Source organism: Pyrus communis, chromosome 9 (genome assembly GCF_041283825.1).
Source record: "Pyrus communis isolate YQ-2024b chromosome 9, ASM4128382v1, whole genome shotgun sequence".
NCBI lineage: Eukaryota > Viridiplantae > Streptophyta > Magnoliopsida > Rosales > Rosaceae > Pyrus > Pyrus communis.
The window spans coordinates 9,614,026-9,634,002 of NC_142573.1; the positions used below are offsets into that span (position 1 = coordinate 9,614,026).

General features: G+C 35.3%; 2 protein-coding genes across 2 annotated transcripts; one reads left to right on the forward strand and one right to left on the reverse strand.

Annotated features, from left to right (window-relative positions):
* Window positions 1-6,208: 6,208 nt before the first annotated feature.
* On the forward strand, window positions 6,209-9,778 carry LOC137739938 (putative xyloglucan glycosyltransferase 5). Its single transcript, XM_088700094.1, has 5 exons — window positions 6,209-7,503; window positions 7,711-8,019; window positions 8,114-8,404; window positions 8,545-8,658; window positions 8,749-9,778. The coding sequence occupies exons 1-5, from the start codon at window positions 6,808-6,810 to the stop codon at window positions 9,397-9,399; spliced, it is 2,061 nt and encodes a 686-aa protein (XP_088556220.1). The 5' UTR covers window positions 6,209-6,807; the 3' UTR covers window positions 9,400-9,778.
* A 3,389-nt stretch (window positions 9,779-13,167) lies between these two features.
* Window positions 13,168-18,585, reverse strand: LOC137740398 (uncharacterized). The gene is made up of 8 exons (XM_068480276.2): window positions 18,428-18,585; window positions 17,802-18,024; window positions 16,481-16,543; window positions 16,173-16,309; window positions 15,827-15,864; window positions 15,684-15,729; window positions 14,141-14,305; window positions 13,168-13,489 (listed from the first exon to the last, which is right to left on the reverse strand). The coding sequence occupies exons 1-8, from the start codon at window positions 18,537-18,539 to the stop codon at window positions 13,314-13,316; spliced, it is 960 nt and encodes a 319-aa protein (XP_068336377.2). The 5' UTR covers window positions 18,540-18,585; the 3' UTR covers window positions 13,168-13,313.
* Window positions 18,586-19,977: the final 1,392 nt, after the last annotated feature.

A 19,977-nucleotide genomic window follows, 5' to 3' on the forward strand; every position in this document is an offset into this window, starting at 1 on the left:
ATTACCAAAAATCAGTTACTGTCAGCCAACCTATCTTTTTGTGGTTGCAAAAAATCGGTTCAGCCAAAATTATTGGTTGGTTCGATTGGTAAATGGCACAACCGATGGTTTGCAAATAATCTACAAAAACAACATCTCAAGACCATGCACCAACCCATAAACAACAAACCAGAAAAGAGAAAAAGAAGTTGATGTTGCAAATTTTCAATTGATGATAAGCCAACATAATCATGACTTAACAAATTAAAATGAAAATCAAATCAAAACTTAATAAGCCAAGAACAATGTCAGCAAACATAATTCAAATAGTTATAAGTTCACAAACTCAAAAGTCTAACTAATATAATTGTTTAAATTCAATTGTAGCGACTAATGCATAAACAAAAAACTCAAAATTCAAAAGTATGGTTCTGGTTATAAGATTCCCTTATTATAATCCCAAAACAAATAACTTCTTGTTTTGATAATACAACATTACTGAAGTTGTGACATCCCATATCGCCCAGGGGAGTGATCCTTATATGTATATTCTCATCTCTACCTAGCATGAGGCCTTTTGGGAGCTCACTGGCTTCGAGTTCCGTTGGAACTCCGAATTTAAGTGAGAAGGGGGCTAGAGCAATCCCATGATGGGTGACCCACTGGGAAGTTGCTCGTGAGTTCCCAAAAACAAAACCGTGAGGGAATGGTAAGCCCAAAGCGAACAATATCGTGCTACAGTGGTGGAGTGGGCTCGGGAAGTGATCCGCCCTGGCCGGGATGTGACAATTTGGTATTAGAGCCTAACCCTAGTCGCTTGTGTGCCGACGAGGACATCAGGCCCCTAAGGGGGGTGGATTGTGACATCCCACATCGCTCAGGGGAGTGAACCTTATATGTATATTCCCATCTTTACCTAGCACGAGGCCTTTTGGGAGCTCACTGACTTCGGATTTCGTCGGAACTCCGAAGTTAAGCGAGAAGGAGGCTAGAGCAATCCCATGATGGGTGACCCACTGGGAAGTTGCTCGTGAGTTCCCAAAAACAAAACCGTGAGGGAATGGTAAGCCCAAAGTGGACAATATCGTGCTACGATGATGGAGTGGGCTCGGGAAGTGATCCGCCCCGGCCGGGATGTGACAGAAGTAGCAACAACCAATGCATGTGAAATCTTCCATGAATCAATTCTTCGAAGCACTTGGAATTGATGTTCCTGCTTAAGATGTAGAACCATCATCTATTTCAATTGAAATGTTACATAAAAAATGTATGATTAGAATAAGAAGTAATATTGAATAATAAATTAAAAATATCAATAAACACTGGATTGAAGTACTATAATTAGAATTAGAAAAAATATAGCAATACTTACATTTTTCCAGTTCTTCACATGTCAAGCATGTAAAAAATACCTAAAATATGTAAATAGAAAAAAAAAAAAAAAATATATATATATATATATATATATATATATATATATATATATATTGGTAGGTATGGCATACCGACGGTATACAAAATCCAATACCAAAGCCAAACCATTAATTGTCAGTTCAGTATAATGCCAACCGATTATGAAAAAATGTCAAAACTATACCATACCATTATGAACCGACCGGTATGGTTCGGTCAGTAAATCGATTTATGGAAAAAAATTTCAACCCTACACCTTACCAATATTTCTTAAAATGTGCTCGATTTTTCTCCCTCATTTTGGTTTTGCCCTACTAGGTTTCTAAGCAAGGATTTATCAAGGCAACTACCACTAATTGGTGAACATCCAAGTGAAAGTGTTGTAAATAATATTTATTATGTGGTTGTTCACTTTTGGGTAAGTATGTAATATGTAGTTAGTTAAGACCTTTTTCATGTAAATTTCAAGCCTATAAATAGGCACTCTAATGAGAAGGAAGACGTTCTGAAGGTCAACCACAAATAGAGACACCTCGCCTCCAGCTGTTATTGAGAGCTAGTTCTTCTTGTTCCTGTAAAAAAGAGTAATCCGCATTGGGTGACTAAAGGCTTTCACTCCCAACCTTCTTGTTTGTAAGCATTGGGAGATAGATGTAAGTTCCAAACAAGCCATTTCTTAGATAGCTTCGTGCCTATTCTTGTTAAGTATTCTACGGGCAGCTCAACCAAAGTATGTCAACTTAAGCCTTTTCCGCTTAAGTATCTAAATATGTTGAATCAATGGATGCCGGCGTACTTTCTCCTCCTAATGCCTGTACATTATCTCTTGGTCTACACATTATTTCTAACACAGTGTTGCATTGGTGGGCGTAGTAATATTCTTCTTTCCTTCCTACTCGATATTGACTGAGGAGATGAATCGTATACATGATTTTGTTTATGTTTATATGTAGACCTGTAAACGAGTCGGGTTTATTAGGTTTGGGTCGGGTTCAATCTGACCCGTTAAGTTAATAGATCACTCGAACCCAACCCGTTAAGCTAATGGGTCACCTGAACCCGACCCGTTAAGCTAACGGGTCACCCGTTTCATCCGTTAACACCTGTTAATAATAATAATAATAATAATAATAATAATAATAATAATAATAATAATAATTTTTTGCATAAAGTTTATTTTTTGTTATTAAGACTTTACTGAAATTACTAAAACATCCTCAACTAACGGGTGCTAACAGGTGTTAACGGATGCTAATGGGTTGACCCAAAGTGATCCATTATTTAACGGGTTCACCCGTTAGCGACCCGACCCGTTAAACATCCATCCAAATACTAATATTAACGGGTCAAGTCAGGTCGGGTCCAAAATGCCAGGTTTATTTATATGGATAAATATTCGCAATAACTTGAATTCCAAAACTCTTTCTTTCACAATAAAATAAAATAATAAATAAATAAAATTACAAAACTCTTTGAAGGAGTAGAGAGATGTTAGGTATGTATTACTTCGAAACATTGAAATTGAGCCTTGGACTCGATTACCAGAAAACTGGTCCCAACACATCCTCTCTCTCAACAGATGATGAAATAATTACACTAAATCATTTGAATTATGTAAAAGGAGATTCGAACCTGGCTAAGTTTGCAACATATTCTTTCATTTGAAACCATTTTTCTTTTCAGTTTCTTTCAGAATTTGCCTTCATTTCACTTCAAACTTTTTTTGGTCAATTTTTTACACGTGATCACAAATCAAATTTCTTCTTATTAGTGATGTTTTAGTGGGCTGATCATGTTGACCAAAATGTTAATTTGAACGTTAAGCTAAAGCAACACCCAACAGCCATGACTCATAGGAATGCTGAGTGCTCCAGTTTTAAATTACAAATTTGCCCACATGAATTGCATTGTCTTTACTGGTGAGTTCATAATATAACTGATTTATTCATCAAAATGAAAATTAAAAATTGATTTTTTTAGTCAAAATGGTCTCTGAAATTGACAGAATTTTTCACTTTGGTCCCTAAGATTTGCAATCGATAGAAGTGTGCCCTAAGTTTGTTCACTATCAGTCGTTTTGATCATTTAGTGAAAATCTCCTTTAAATAAGGATAAAATGACAAAAGTACCCTCACTTTTTGTCAAATCATTTGGCCTATTATTTATTAATTTGAGGGTATTTTTGTCATTTTGGTCCTTATTTAATATAATTTTTCACGGTATGACCAAAATGATTAATGGTGGATAACCACTTCTATTAATTCAAAATCTCAGGGACCACAGTGAGGAGTTATGTCAACCTTAGAAAAATTATAATACAAGTTAATGTCTCCAAAGTCATACAAGAAAGGTGAATGAAGAAGATTTAGTTTTAAGAAAACCCAGATTCCACAGTAATGAGATACAATAATATACTTTTATTGTATTTACTGGTATATTTACTTCTCTAGCTACCATTTGCATTACTGCATTTATTGAAGGATAATTTTCTCTCAATTGAGTAAAATGTAAAACTACAATAATCTAGGGCTGAAAACTTTTTCCGAAAATTCCTAACCAAACAAAAAAAATTCCGATCTCATACTGAAAATTCTCAAACCAATATTACCGAAATTTTCGGGACTCCATATTGAACCAATCCTGAGCTTTCGGTACGGAAATCGGGATTACATATTCAATGGTTCAGGAATTTTGAACCGAAAAAATATATTTATTTATTTATTTTGATTGCATGCATGTTTAATTTAAGCAGTTTGATAGTAGATTATATTAGAAATAGAAGTATGAAATTAAGTAGTTTGAAACTTTGGAACATCAATTTAACTTGGTATGAATGAATTGTTATTTCAATTGGTATATAATTTCAAATTTGTATGAGATAAAAAGCCTAAATTTTAATAAATATGAAATTGAGCAACAAAATTTCAGGCCAAAAGCCCAAATTTTTGCCCTTAGTCCAAAATCTCTAATTTTAGCCTAAAAACCCAAAATCAAATCCCGAAATATCAAAAATATTTTGGTTACCCTAAAAATTGGGAATACCAAATTTTTGGTTCGGAATTGATCTTCAAATTCTCATCCCAAAATTTTCAGTTTAGGCTTCGGGATTCCATTTTTGGTTTGGGATCCCATACCAAACCACCCCCACAATAATCAACTGGCCGTTAGTTCAATGGTGATTGTCTCCACTCGGTTGGAGAGGTTGGACTCATATAAATATGAGTACGGTACATATACTTATGATGATGAGTACAATAAACCAATATTAGAAGCGCAATTTTAAAAAAAAAATCTTTATAAACATTTCATCGTTTGTTAATTAACAATAATTAAAATGAAAAACTAAGATTATAGTAGCAACCTAAAGAGCATCAATACAATTTAGAAATGGGAAGAAACTAGTACTGGTTGTACAACTTAACCATTGCATTTTCTTTCTCTCGTTGCATGATAAAAGCGCAAAGAACAAAAAGCATGCACTCAAACATAGCCGTCCAATACAAACTGAAACTTAAGACGAAAATGCAATGAAGTCTTCCTAGTATATTAATATAAGAAAAAAATCTTTATAAACATTTCATCGTTTGTTAATTAACAATAATTAAAATGAAAAACTAAGATTATAGTAGCAACCTAAAGAGCATCAATACAATTTAGAAATGGGAAGAAACTAGTACTGGTTGTACAACTTAACCATTGCATTTTCTTTCTCTCGTTGCATGATAAAAGCGCAAAGAACAAAAAGCATGCACTCAAACATAGCCGTCCAATACAAACTGAAACTTAAGACGAAAATGCAATGAAGTCTTCCTAGTATATTAATATAAGTTTTTTTAATAAACTAGTGAAATCAAAAAAATATTATTATCCAATATACTAACCATCTCCACTACAGTATGATTCGAGACGCAACATATTAGATTATAGAGAGTCAAATAAATTTTTGGTTTTTTCATTTTTTTCGTGATGAGGAAATTTTAAAGATATATGTAAATTAAGAGTATAAAAACATAATTCGAAGTGCGACTCAGCGTTATTAGTTTTGCTGATAAACTTACTCTAATTTAAAACATATAACTTGCTTAGAAAGAATCTTAATCTCCTACTACTTCTAGACACAGTCAAGTTTGTCGAGCAAACTTCATGATTGTGATTTATGAACATGATGAACAATCTTTTTATTGCTTTACATGAGAAAGAAGACCTAAAAGGATTTTTCTTGTATTTTTTTAAGACCACCGACACAATGTGTGCGTGTGTGAGTGTGTGTGGTTTGCCAACAGATTGAGGTTAATTTTAAGACTTGGGGTCTGCATTGTACGTGGCCATTCCACTTTCTTGTCCTTTTTTATAAAATGGATTATATTCTGATTAAAGTTAAAATTATTTTAATCACATGCTCATCTTCCTCATTGTCTGCAACCTTAATACAAATTCCATACACCAATACCAACAAACTGCTCTCTTTCTTTAACAAGAAGATGGCAGTCAGGGATTTTCTAGTGTATTTTGCAGTATTATATGTTTTTTAACGCTTTAACTGTTAAATTTTTATTTTCAGATATAATAATTAAGATTAAAAATTCAAAGTATACAACACTCCAGAACACTATACTCTAAAATTTATACGGAGTGAGAAATTTAGTGCAATATTTTTTCTTTTCAAAAATCGATATTCTAATATACTTTGAAGTACATCAAAGAAAACTCAATAAGAGCTGAATACATTGTTATAGTTAATTATCTTAACACGTAGTTATCGAGGGATTTAATTATGGCTCATTATAACCTTCGTCATCACTTTATTGTATTTACTGTCTGATTTTAGAAACTATTTAATTCCAGTCCAGCAATGGGTAATATGTGGAAAGGCAACGTTGTGTCTCGGTTTTGTTTCTATAATAGTGGATTAATCAAGCGACTGTTGATGACCCACATGGATTAAACGTTTAACAAAATTCTTATATAAAAAAAAAAAAAAAAAAAAAAACATTTCCCCACAAAAGTAATTTCCCATTTCTGGTAGCTTGTGGAGCTTTATCATATGTTAGTCAGTGTTCAAAGAGACCATTCACGCACTCTCTCTCTCTCTCTCTCTCTCTCTCTCTGCCTTTCTGCATTGCTGCATTTGGTTTGAACTGGTTTTTGTCAAGTTGTGCTGTTTTTGATCGATTCTTTTGTACCTGTCCTCAAATGTGTTTGTGAGTTTTCTCACTTTTGGTTTCTAGGTTTCAATTTTTGTGCCAAATTTTCAGTCTTTAGTGCTGGTTCTGCTTTATGTGCTCAGTTCTGAAATGGGTTTTTAAGATTTTCAATGTTGGGATCTGGTTTCTGTAGATTTACTGTTCATAGTTGGATTTCTGTGTTTTTTTTTTACTACTTCAGAAGTTAAAGTTTGAAGCTTGAGAGCAAAAAATGGCTCCAAGCTTAAATTTTTCAAGGTGGTGGGGAAAGGAGAGTACAAGTAAGGGAAATCCAGTGGTGGTAACAATGGAGAACCCTAATTACTCAGTGTTGGAGATAAACGGTCAAGATGAAGTTTTGAGGCCAGTTGATAAGGACAGAGGGAAGAATGCTAAGCAATTTACATGGGTTTTGCTTCTAAAAGCCCACAAAGCAGTTGGCTTTGTTTCTTGGATTGGAAACATCGTTTGGTCATTGCTTGGTTCAATTAAAAAAAGATTGATTTTTGGGACTCTGGAGACTGAGAAATCTGGGAAGGGGAGGATTTTGTATAGGGTTATTATGGTGTTCTTAGTGATGGCTTTGGCTTTTCTGGCTTTTGAATTGATAGCTCACTTCAAGGGTTGGCATTTGCATATCCCACAGAGTTTGGAGATTAGAGGATGGCTTCACTCGGTTTACTTTTCGTGGTTGGAGTTCCGGGCCGGTTACATTGCTCCTGCAATTCAGGGTTTGACTAACTTCTGTGTTGCTCTCTTCTTAATCCAGTCCGCCGACCGGATGCTGCTGTGTTTAGGTTGCTTCTGGATCAAGTTTAAGAAGATTAAGCCAAAGTTTGAAGTTCCATTGAAGTCAGACGATTTGGAAGCTCCAGGATGCAATTATCCGAAAGTTCTAGTCCAAATTCCTATGTGTAATGAGAGAGAGGTAACAATCCAATTCTTTTTCGAGTTGTTGTTCGATAAAATTACTAACTTGGTTTGGTCCTTTCAGTTCAAATATAAGTAACTTTATAATTGGAAAGATTATTAAAAATGTGTATAACTGTAGAAATTGATGTTTTACTGTTTAGTAGTTTTCATAGGTCATTCATTCTGTTGGTGACAACGAATGTAACAAAAAATGTATATATAGGTATATGAACAATCTATTTCAGCAGTCTGCCAACTCGATTGGCCGAAAGAACGCTTGCTGATTCAAGTTCTGGACGACTCTGATGATGAGAGCATACAATGGTTAATTAAGGGGGAGGTAGCCAAGTGGAACCAAAGGGGTGTCAATATCATCTATCGCCATCGTTTGGTCAGAACCGGTTACAAAGCTGGAAATCTCAAGTCTGCAATGAATTGTGATTATGTAAAGGACTATGAGTTTGTTGCAATCTTTGATGCCGATTTCCAGCCAAACCCTGACTACCTCAAGCTCACAGTTCCCCATTTTAAGGTGGCTAGATCTCATTTAGCTCTTTCTCTATGGTTTCTAGCTATTTCTGCTTTAGGTGACTGATTTTTGTGTGTAATTCTAACTTATGTGGTAGGACAATCCTGAACTCGGGTTAGTTCAGGCTAGGTGGTCTTTTGTCAACACAGATGAGAACTTGTTGACACGCCTCCAGAACATTAATTTGTGCTTCCACTTTGAGGTTGAACAGCAGGTTAATGGGGTTTTCCTCAATTTCTTTGGTTTCAATGGTACTGCTGGAGTTTGGAGAATCAAAGCACTTGAAGAATCTGGAGGCTGGCTCGAGCGTACAACAGTAGAAGACATGGATATAGCAGTTCGTGCTCATCTTTGTGGTTGGAAATTCATATTCCTCAATGATGTCAAGGTAACCTTACCTGATCCTATGTTCAGTTTCCGACTATTTGGATTCTTCGTTATCTATTTTGTACCTTATCAGAAGCCATTTTCCATGTTGCGAATAATATAGTCAAATGATTTCTCAAGTTTAAGAAACTGATTTTTCAGGTCCTTTGTGAGCTTCCAGAATCTTATGAAGCTTACAAAAAGCAACAACATCGTTGGCATTCTGGTCCCATGCATCTTTTCCGTTTGTGCCTTCCAACAATTATTAGTTCTAAGGTAATGTTGCAATTTGATTCTTCTCTTTGATCAATGTATTGCCCTGAATAGACCGTTCTGAGAATAACTCTACAAAATGCCATATTGCAGATGAAGTTCTGGAAGAAAGCAAACTTGATACTACTATTCTTTCTTCTTAGGAAGTTAATTCTCCCATTTTATTCTTTCACATTGTTCTGCATAATTCTTCCTCTGACAATGTTTGTCCCTGAAGCCGAGCTATCCATGTGGGTTATCTGCTACGTGCCTGTATTTATGTCATTCATGAACATTCTTCCTTCCCTTAGATCTTTCCCCTTCATTGTCCCTTACCTCCTGTTCGAAAACACAATGTCCGTGACCAAATTCAACGCTATGGTTTCCGGTTTGTTCAAGTTGGGGAGCTCGTACGAATGGGTTGTCACCAAGAAGGCAGGTCGGTCATCAGAGCCGGACCTGCTAGAATTAGAGGAGAGGGAAACAAAGGCGATGATTCACCCACAACTCTACCGAGGAACATCAGATAGTGGCCTCTCGGAGCTCAACAAATTAAAAGAACATCAAGAAGCCGCTCCGAAACCTCCTCCTGTGAAGAAACTGAACAAGATATACAAGAAAGAGCTAGCTCTGGCTTTCTTACTGCTTACTGCTGCACTTAGGAGCCTCCTATCAGCACAAGGAGTACACTTTTACTTCCTTCTATTCCAAGGTGTGTCATTTTTACTGGTGGGTCTTGACCTAATTGGTGAGCAGATGAGATAGAGATTTGAGGTAAAAAAAAATCATGTTAAAAGTAAAAAATAAAGGGTGAATAAGAGAATGCTTGGTGTCCAAGACTGGAACAGGTAGATGCAAAATAGCTCCTTCTCATTAAAATTGCCCATATAGATTATTTTCTAGCTATTTTTTTGTCCTTGTGAATTTTTTTTCTTGGTTTATTTGTGACATACGAAAATTATCGGTGAGTTTTATTTACGTATAAGAATGTAGGCCTTTCACAGTTTTATCCTATGTATTGCTGCTTCTGTGTGGAGTGTTGTTAGAGGAGCCAGATAGGTTTGTTAATTGTTTGAACTTTCAGATTTTACACATGTATAACTCTGTATATTGCATTAGTTGAATTGATACCGCATTCTCTCTCTCTCTCTCTCAATTTTTTCTCGAAAAAGCGATATTTTAAACTATTGTAATTTAAGAGGAAGGAAAATCGAACTCTGGTGCAACCAGACTCTATTGCATTTGTCCATTTGTAAAAGGAGTTTGTCTCTTGGGAAAAAAAGGGCGAGCAAAAAATAGTGTCGGCAGGCAACGGGGGTGCCTTTAAGTATGCCCTGCTTATGGACATTGAACCCCACAGATCTGTCCTAATTATCTTGCCACTAGTACTAATAAAGGGTTTCTGGTTGTGGATGTGTGCCAATCCTTGTTGCGATAAAGGGACGAATGATGGTTGTTGTAGATGCACAAAGAAAAAGAAGCCCTACCTCATGGAAGCCGTGTGGACCTCTCATCACCCACTTCCAATGCATTCATTTTCTTGTGATTTATATTTGAACACTTTTGAAGCGAAATATTAATATGCTTTGGTGTATACTATATATCTGGACTTTTTGCAGATAAATTTTAGCTGTTAGATTTTTAATTGCAGATCTAATGATAAATAATTCATGTATAGAAGATACAACGGAGCGTAGTAGAAAATTTTCACTTTGAATTCAACTTTTGCATTTGTTTGCCCAAGTTTGACCGATGTTTTGTTTTGCTAAAATGACCAAAATACCCCTCCCATCATAAATAGATTATGGGGTTACAACCGCCCAAGGACAATGTGTTACATGAAGATGAGAGGCAAAGAGATCCTAAAGTAAAGCATCAAAAGATCCCCAAATAAATGCATATATAAGTAGGTTGATGGGGTGTCATGCTTATCTTTTGATTCTTTTATATGCTGTGTGGAAGATTATAAGGAAATGGGGGGCTCTAATTCTATTGCTTAATTAAAGAAAGAGTTGGAAATGAATTTGCAAGAATAGTCAATTTTTTGTTGCATTAGAGAGAATCGAATCCAGAATCTTGAACTTTTCTCGCCACTTGAGAACTGGGGTAACCCAAAGACTTAAAACTTTCCTCTATTCATCCCCTGAACCTTGAACTTTCCTCGACACTTAAGAATTGGGGTAACCTTAAGACTAAAAACTTCCCTCTATTCATGTTGAAACAAACTTTTTGTTTCCTTTATGTCAAAAAAAAGCTTTGGATTTCCTTGCCTTCCCCCATTGACATTCTTTTTCTTCTTTTGAATACAACAAGATGTGAACCTACTTCTTCCTTTCATCCTCACAAACCATAAACTTTACTAACTATTACCGAAGTAAAAATGTCACTTTTTTTTTGTAATCCTTGTGCTATGATTGTTCGAGATCGAAAGCGTCAAAAGCAATAAGACGGGAAAATACTAGCACTAGTCGCACATGCATCCAGATTGATCTTAGCCGTCCATTGTAGCATGCACTCCCCATTACGAGGAGGACATGGTCAGCTTCCCTTCCAATTTATAGTGTGGAGACAAAGCTGGGGGACCTGCAAAACAAGCTAAATAACAAAATGAGGATTTCGATTCGATTCATTCTTTGTAAGTTGCAGAATAATGGGTCCGTTTTACTCTAGTCAATATTACATTGAAGAAAATTATAAAGTTTCCACAAAAGGTGACAAACTGATGATTTGATAACTATTTAGTTTTTATTTTTATTTTAAACTGAAAATAAAAAACGGAAATTCATTTTTTTCGGGGTTTCAAAAAAGGAAGTAATTTTCACACATTATTTTTAATCTTTTACACACCCATGTTTAATCATGATTGTTGCATTTAATTTATTCAATCCGATAACTATAAATAAAGAGGGATGTGTGAAAAGCTAAAAAAGACGTGTAAATGTCACTTAGTAGTACTGTATAATATTCCTCTTCACTTGTAAGTGAGAGGCTTAGGTCCGATTTTTGCCAATGGCAAATTTGAACCATATTATTGCTAGCCCATTGTGAGGCTTAACTCACACCCCCACCCCCTTCGTGTAGATAATATCATTTGTTAAAAATAAAAATAAAAAAAAAAGGTGTGAAAATCACATCCTTTTCAAAATTTGGCTTTCAATTTTTCTTTTCTTGAAAACTGAAAATAATTCCAAAATAATACAAACTGAAACAATTAGCAAACGAGTTTAAATAAATAATTTTATGTGAACAAATTAAATAAATAAATAATACAGAAATACAGAATCAAACAAGTGGAGCCATTAAAGAAGAGTGTCTTGTAGCATCGATAAATAGATGAAGGATAAAACCAGATGAGGCCTACTGGTTTTGGAAGATTCTGGCCTACTGTCACGCGCCATGTTTCTTGCCGATTTACTCCATATGTGCATGTCGATCGAGAGAAGTTGACAGCCCATTCGGCCATTTGCATACTTATCACAACACACCAACACACATGATTACAATACAAATTATTGCAATACATGTTTTGTTTTTTGTGAAGAAAAAACGAATTATATGGTTTTCATATACAAGCGATTTTAATGAAGAAGAGATTTTCGAACTTGGGAGTTTAGGTTAAACAGTGAATGTTCTTACCAGCCGAGTTACAAACTCTTTACAAAGACAAATATATATGTGAGGTAAAAGAACTTTCATGCAACATAGCGCATGAAAAGACGAGAGAAACTTACCTGTAATTCAATGGAGCAAGTTTAATTATATGTTGAGTTGCATGTAAGTTAAGTTTTTCTAATTCTTTGGTGCAAATCAATGTCACATGTGAGTTTCGGTGTACACTGAGTTACTGGTTAGTACCGCTCATCCTTCCGTTTAGTGTGCATTTTTCACATACCTTATTGCTCTCATGTGATTATTGATTTGATTATCAACATAATCACATGCTTCTTAGCTACGTGCTACAAGGAATTTACAACTCGAGGCATCATCCTTTGTTAAATGAAAGTCCATTATTGTAGCTCTCATGTTCTTTAAAACCTTCTTTGCAATTAGATCATACGCCATCGATCATTCCTCTAAGTTGGTGTGGTATTCATTTTAGTAGAAAGTTTTCATGTGCTGCATGTCCTCTACCAGTCTACCGAATGTCCTGCCCAACCCTACTACATATATACGTACAATCACGGGATTTTCTAGTCTGCTCCGAGGCATTCGATACACAGGTGCTTTTGGTTGTTAGATATTTCGTCAAAGACCAGTGACCGAGATCCAACAGCCAACAATCCCGGTGTACATGATATGCCGCAACATTGTAAAATTTTCATATAATCACACCTATTTCCAGCCAGCATCAACCATTTTTAACTTTGAAAGTAACATTTGCCTTGATTCAATCCTTGAATCATTTTATGTTGGAGCAACAGAAGGGTGTCGTATACCTGAATTCATCGAAAATAAATGCAGTGACGTGCGAAAACAAAGGCTTTAGAAACTCTGCTTGTAAATTCAAATCAATGTGAATCACTTACCGTTGGCTTTGACTAACAGGTACTGATCTTTATATTGATCCCTACCCTCTGTCCTTTCTGTGCTTGTTTTCTCAACGCCTTACAACATGAGCTACCGAGGTATAATTGATTACAGCGTAACCTTTCTCCCTTCTCTTAACTTCACGAGAACAGTTACTGATTTTCTCTACGAGCAGAATAATCTTTCACCATCAAAATATCGGAGCATAACTTTTGTGGCACCTGTTGTAATTTCCTTCCTTCCTGCCATGCTTGCCCAACTGAAACGCCTGGCCCCAGATGGCGAACGTACACAACCACCTGATCGTTGAAAGGATATGGATGTTTGACTGAAAAAGCAAAATGAAAACATTGCAAAATTACATACAGTTATATATAGTTTAGCTACTGTTATTAATGGATGTAATACGGATATTACAAACCCAAAACAAACTTCTCATGTGGAAAATACGCTCGAGCTTGGGTGATTAACGGCCCTACTCCTAGGCTTGAGCAAGCAGGCAACTTAATGGCAAACAACCGGTGCCACACCTAATCCCCTTAATGGAAAACACAGCTCACTGGCAGTTGCTATGACGAGGCAGTTTCGGTACTGGCTAAAAGTAGGTAGAGCTGATACAAGAACTGGAAGTGGGAATGTGATGGGAACCGAAATCATAAATATTGTACCTTATAATATATTCAACGTATCGGTAAGAATGGTTAGTCTATTCGAAAAAGAAAGGGTTAGAATGGTCAGGTACACATAATATGTTGTATGCACCACATGCGTATGATTGTACATGCATAGGGCTCCTCCATCTTAGGGCCTCTCTGTCTAACTTAATAGATCAAAACATCTCTTCACATTTGTTTTTCTCTCTCGTATTTCTTAGCTTTTCCATGGGGGAAAAATGGGAGCAATTACCATGACACAATTAAATTCCGAACAAACTGTTCTAATAATACCACATTGCATTGGATATAAAGAAAATATATACCTGGTCTTGGAAAACCTTCTGGGTATTCTTGAAGGTCAAACAGTCCATCCCCAAACTCATACGCTAGATCACAAGGTTGTTCAGTTGGCATTACTTCCTTAAGCTGTCTCACCACAAAGTACAATGGACTAAAGGAATTTGCAAGTCCGGTTAAAAATGATCCACCTGATTCATTACGTTAATTGTACAGAGTTATATAAAAAAAAACTTAATAAGTAGTTGCAAATCAACATTTAGTTTTGGAATTGCAAACCATGCAATGACAGAGTAGATGTAACGTAAACCATACATAATAAACTCATGTTGGGATACTACAGAAACATCAAGAATCGTGTTTAACACCACTGCCTTACACAATTTACCAAACTGTAACCTATCAGAGCAATTCACTCCCTCTGCGATGCCTCCTAATCAAATCTATAATGTTTCTGTTACATCAGCCCATCTGTTGTTGGACCATTCTCTACTTCTCTCCAAATCTCCCAGGTTGCGAAGTTCTCCACTTCTCCCATCACAGAGGATGCAGAACAGTTCTTGCGTCTTTAGTTATACATTGAGATTTCCCCTTTGTCATGTGCTAATCTTCCTTAACGACTCCTAGCCCTCCATCCACACTTGGTAGGAGTTTCCTCTAGTTCCTAATGAAATTATCTTTATACTTGAATTGGGCAGCTTCCCTGAGAGATTTACTATCCAAAAGCCACAACCCATACTTTGAAGAAGTAGCTTCTCAACTTGTTCCTCTCTGTAACTTTAACCTCACCACCCTAGAACTCCTCATCCGCATCCAGTCATAACAGTTTCTGTTCTATCCTAAAGTGTTTGCTAGATGTTTGTAAGTTTGTAACTCATTCTTTCAACTCCTCTCGTTCCACTGAAATAGTTCCCCGTTAACATTGGAAAATCACTCAAACATTCAAACCAAAGAATTAGAGAAAATATTAACATGATTTTTGCACTAGATAACTGCATATTCAATATCCAGATTGATGAATTACACGACAATTTGCCCAATCACCTTCTATGGACACGCCATTGCATCACATTTAAAAAGATTATCAGTGACATGGAAAAGGTTGTCAATACGCACACTTCATGTGCTCAATTCCCACATTACAGATCTCAGTTATGCCCATAATGCTACACAAACGAACTATACATTCTACATAACGGACTAATACACATCGAAATTAGTAACCAAATAATATTAAGGCAAGGTCTGTCAGTCATCACTTGTCTTAACTAATGAAACATGGGAGTGAGGCATTAAACAAAACAAATTTGAATTTATCCTAGCTTTATACGTATGACTTGAAAAGTCAATTAATTGAAACCCTTCTTTATTTGCACATATAAGAATACCCACTCAACTTTAATGCCGGCCTTAATAGTTGAACTGTAAATGGGCCAACCCCCATGACTATTAAGAAGCAAGGGACGGTCCCCAACATAAACTTCAATTTAATGTTAACTTTCAATTTGATAGATGTATAATAACGTATAATAAATTCAATAATAAAATCATAGAGGGTAAAGAAAGTACCAATAAATCGTCCATAAATGTTCCCGTCTGTGCTAGAAAATATTGCCTGAGATTTGCAGAACATCCAATTTTGCAGTCCCAACAATTCATGCATATACAAAGAGATAGAAGAAAGCAAAAATCAATAGGAGTAGAGGAATTACCTTCTGGAAAGAGTTTATCCAAGAAATGGGCATTGGTCCTATTAAAGAGATCAGTGTCAAACTTTTTACAAGGTAACATAATGAACAGGTTAAAATACGCAATCAGAAGTTTGAGAAATGCCAAATAATCATTCAAATGTGACCAGAAATGGGCTATTTGCTCATCTTAATCAGCAGGTGGATTTTTAATGTCATACAATTAGAAGATTCATGTTTTTAACATCTTTAGTTTGATAAAGAGTAAACTAATAAACTACTCCATCAAACGAATTACAGTTATTTTTGAAAAGCACTAATGGGGACATTAGAACTTCCAGTATAAAATGGCTTGATTTACATGACCTACCTCCACTTGTTCGGCAATTATAATATTCAAGAGATGTTACACCATCATCATTAGACAACAATGTAGATGCACTTCTCTTGGCTAAGTTGGGATCGCCGTATCGTGTGCCAGCTATCTCCCAAGCTCTTGATACGAGCCTGCATTACAAGTGCCCAAACATCAGTGACTCTAAAATCTAAATTCCACCTTATTAAAATCATAGAGAGAAATGCTATGCAAAATATCCGTGCATCAAGTGCTTTGATTCTAATTTTCTACATAACTTAGTAGGCTACTACAGTAAGCTGATATTTAATGAATATCATTACCTTGGTTCTAGCAAGCGCAGAAGTCGATAACGCCTTTCTGGAGGAATATCATCAATTTTTTTCCTAACAACACCAGACAAACATTTTTGAACAGTAATAATAGATTAAGAAATCCAAATGGAAATAATATCTACTATCTACCAATTAGAATCAGGGACAAATGATGTTCACTAACCACTCAACCAGTTACTAGTCAAATTCAAAATTGATAAACCAACCTAAACACGACCCTTTTAAAAGAATATATATATCAAAAAATCTGCTGCTAGGCTAGGGGCACTGAAGCCATGAAGAATTTCGTATCTTTCTCATCCGATGAATGAAATTAACTTACAATTGAGCTTATATAATGAGCTAAAAAACTTTGGCTAATCAAAACAGAATCTAACTAATCAAAACTGTACTGATAGTAGTTTTAACAATCCCAACTTATTTGACTAATGTTGACTCTATTGACTTGCTGGCTAGGATCCAAGTGATGACTAGTATTCTTTGACTCTGGGGCTTTCTCTTCAGGTTCTATGTTTTAAACTTTCACAGACATAGGGCCAACAGCCTTCAGCCTTCAAACTGAATCCACTTGCATGATTTTCGCACCAAATAAAAAATCTATGCATAACAAGCCCACACACAGCTCAACCATAACTCTAGTAAATGTACAAACTGTCCGACTAACATGATAGAAAATGTAACAAAATGGACTTTCTTATTAGTAATTACTCACAATCTGCAAAAACTTTAAAGACAGTTAATGTTACCCATAGTTATAAATTATAATTATCACTACTAAATAAACGTTCTTATCTGAGGATTCATGCAGTTAAAGGGAAATAGATGTCATTTCATATCCTAGTCAAATGAACCACAGCCTATTCTGTAGACTCAAAGAAAATAAAAACTTCAGTCAAACTAACCTAATCTTACTTAGTTCCTCATTTAAATTGTTTTCATTTTACAAGATAGTAGTATATCACATATGCAGGATAGTACTATATCACGTATGCAGACAAGGGAAATATGTGCAAGTTTTAATGGCATGCTGTTAATTGTTTAACTGTATGATGAAGTCAAATTGATCAATGGCGTCCATAATCATCATGCGTTGATCTTATGCAAGCAAAAGTGACACTCCCTATACATGTGTGTTATATATACAACACTTGTACTTTTTCTCGGCAATTTCACAACCAAAGGGAATAACTTGAAATTACTAAAATTAGCACTGACATTACATAAAAAAAATAATAAGTCAATCAACTGAATGAGAAAATAACTCAAACAAAGTTTCGGAATGAAAGGGTCATAATAATTCGATACAAACCAAAGATATACAGCAGGATTGTAGGAAGCCGAGTCCAAAGGAATCAACTCCTTAGGAGGATCAAGAAACGTGACAACATCTTGCTCATCCAAGTAAGCTTTTTTCCCACTTGGAAGATATTCATATGGCTTCTCGTCCCACGAAGATACGTACCCTCTCCCGCCTCCATTGACAGCACAAATCACACCACAATGCAAAGACCTATTTCCGTATAATCGAAAACCTACACACCCAATTAAACACAATAATCACTTATCCATACATGTACATACAATTATTGCACCATTAGAACCAACAAGGCAAAACCAAACAAGCATAATTTGCAGTTACAACACACAAATAACATGGCTGTTTGGTTGCCGAGAAAATGCGAGAAAACAAAAGAAAAATGAAAATTTGATCTTCATTTTTTGCAGTTACTCCGGACGTACTGGAACCGAAAGAGTGAAACTTTAGCTAAACCGAACAAGAAGCTGGTTGTTAGCATTTCATTGAAGTTCTGAGTTATCCACTTACTGGGTTAACGTATCTCCGCAACCAAACACGAGGAAAAAAGCTTTCAATTTTTTGAAATTTTTTGGGAAATTGAGTTGTGGAGTTCAGATAGGAGTGAAGAAAGAACTCACCTTTGACGGAATTATATCGAAGAAGCGGAGACCGTTGGCGAGGGAAGTTGATTTGGCGGGAAACGGGTGAAGCGAAGGGACGAACGGGACTGTTGAAGGTTGCTGCCGCCATTTGCTTCTCGTTAAAGTGGAAAAGTTGTAGTTTTGGAGGGGAAAGCAAAATAATGGAAAAGGTTTTACCTTATTTCATTTTTTTTACTCATCTTTCAAAAGGGTGAATTGTTGTCCGACTCCCTAGACTATCATTTCAGATGAAATTGATTCTCTAAATTATATTTTTTTGGTAAATTAACATTATAAGTGTTTAAAATCAGTCAATTAACCCCTTGTTGTTAGATTGCAGAATTAATTCCGTCAAATTCAAGGGCAAATTAGTCATGTCATCATCAATTATTACTTGTCAACTATAACCATCAATAAAATTTTGATACATGAATATATAATAATTCAAAAACACATAGCATAATGAGAAGAAAAAAAAATAAATAAATAAACCAAACGTTTACATAACGGAGCATCACATTATTTTGTCTTCATATGTCATAATTTCAATGGTGGTTATAGTTAACAAGTAAGAATTGATGAAGCAAATACTAGTTTTCCTTTGAATTTGAAGAAATAGTGGATGGAATTTACCGACAAGGGGTCAATTGGCTGATTTCAAATAGTTTAGGACGTTAATTTACCAAAAAAATAGTTCATGAATCAATTTCAACCAGAGTAATAGTTCAAGAGGTCAAATGACAGTTTACCCCTTTCAAAATGCCCCATAATTATATCTTAAATATCATGTTAGCCCTGCTTTTGAAACAGAACCGCATTACTATGCTCTTGAAACATAACCACTTTACTCCCTTTTTAATTAGAGGTTATTTGATGTGTCGTCAGTATGTTATCTTCAGTATTGTTAGTTTACGATACCATGGATTAGAAGTTAAAAAGTTGTTATGAAGTCAACAAAATAAAGTAATGTGAGAGACTAAATGTTTGCTAATGTGAAAAATAACTGCTAATTTGAATAGCTTATGACGTATTTAATATAATTTCACACACCAAATAATGGGAAACAAATTAAAAAAATTAATACTTAGTTTATGCTTCACCACTAGTCAATCACTTTAGTGACCTATTTCATTACAAACACATACAATTAAATAGTACTTTCGTAATTTTGTGTTACCTTTGTGTTACTTTTTGAAAAACCTAAAACGCACAAAATGTAGTTATCACTATCCCAAGAGGTGAACAAGCAAGAGCAAAAACAGTTTTATGTTATAAATAGGTCAAAGTTAGAGAGATAACTTTTACTTGTGACAGAAGCGAAGTAGGTGTAAAATATTACACTGTAACTATAACACAAGAGGATGATAAATAAAGGAGGTAGGAATAAATAATGATGTTATTGATCTTTCCTTTTTTTCTCTGTGTTTTGATTGCAGTCGAGTGCTCTATTTATAGAGCAACTCGCATTATTACATTTTGAAATTTACATCACATAACTTTGAAAATACAATCTTTTTGTTTCCAAAATCTTCATCACATTTGTGAGC

Excerpts from the sequence above, each read along its gene's own strand:
- LOC137739938 (XM_088700094.1), top strand. The coding sequence starts at position 6,808 with ATGGCTCCAAGCTTAAATTTTTCAAGGTGGTGGGGAAAGGAGAGTACA. Across the intron at positions 8,020-8,113 it reads TCACAGTTCCCCATTTTAAG|GACAATCCTGAACTCGGGTT; the intron begins GTGGCTAGATCT and ends CTTATGTGGTAG. Across the intron at positions 8,659-8,748 it reads CAACAATTATTAGTTCTAAG|ATGAAGTTCTGGAAGAAAGC; the intron begins GTAATGTTGCAA and ends GCCATATTGCAG.
- LOC137740398 (XM_068480276.2), bottom strand. The coding sequence starts at position 18,539 with ATGGCGGCAGCAACCTTCAACAGTCCCGTTCGTCCCTTCGCTTCACCC. Across the intron at positions 18,025-18,427 it reads TCGATATAATTCCGTCAAAG|GTTTTCGATTATACGGAAAT; the intron begins GTGAGTTCTTTC and ends TTGGGTGTGTAG. Across the intron at positions 15,730-15,826 it reads GGATAAACTCTTTCCAGAAG|GCAATATTTTCTAGCACAGA; the intron begins GTAATTCCTCTA and ends TGCAAATCTCAG.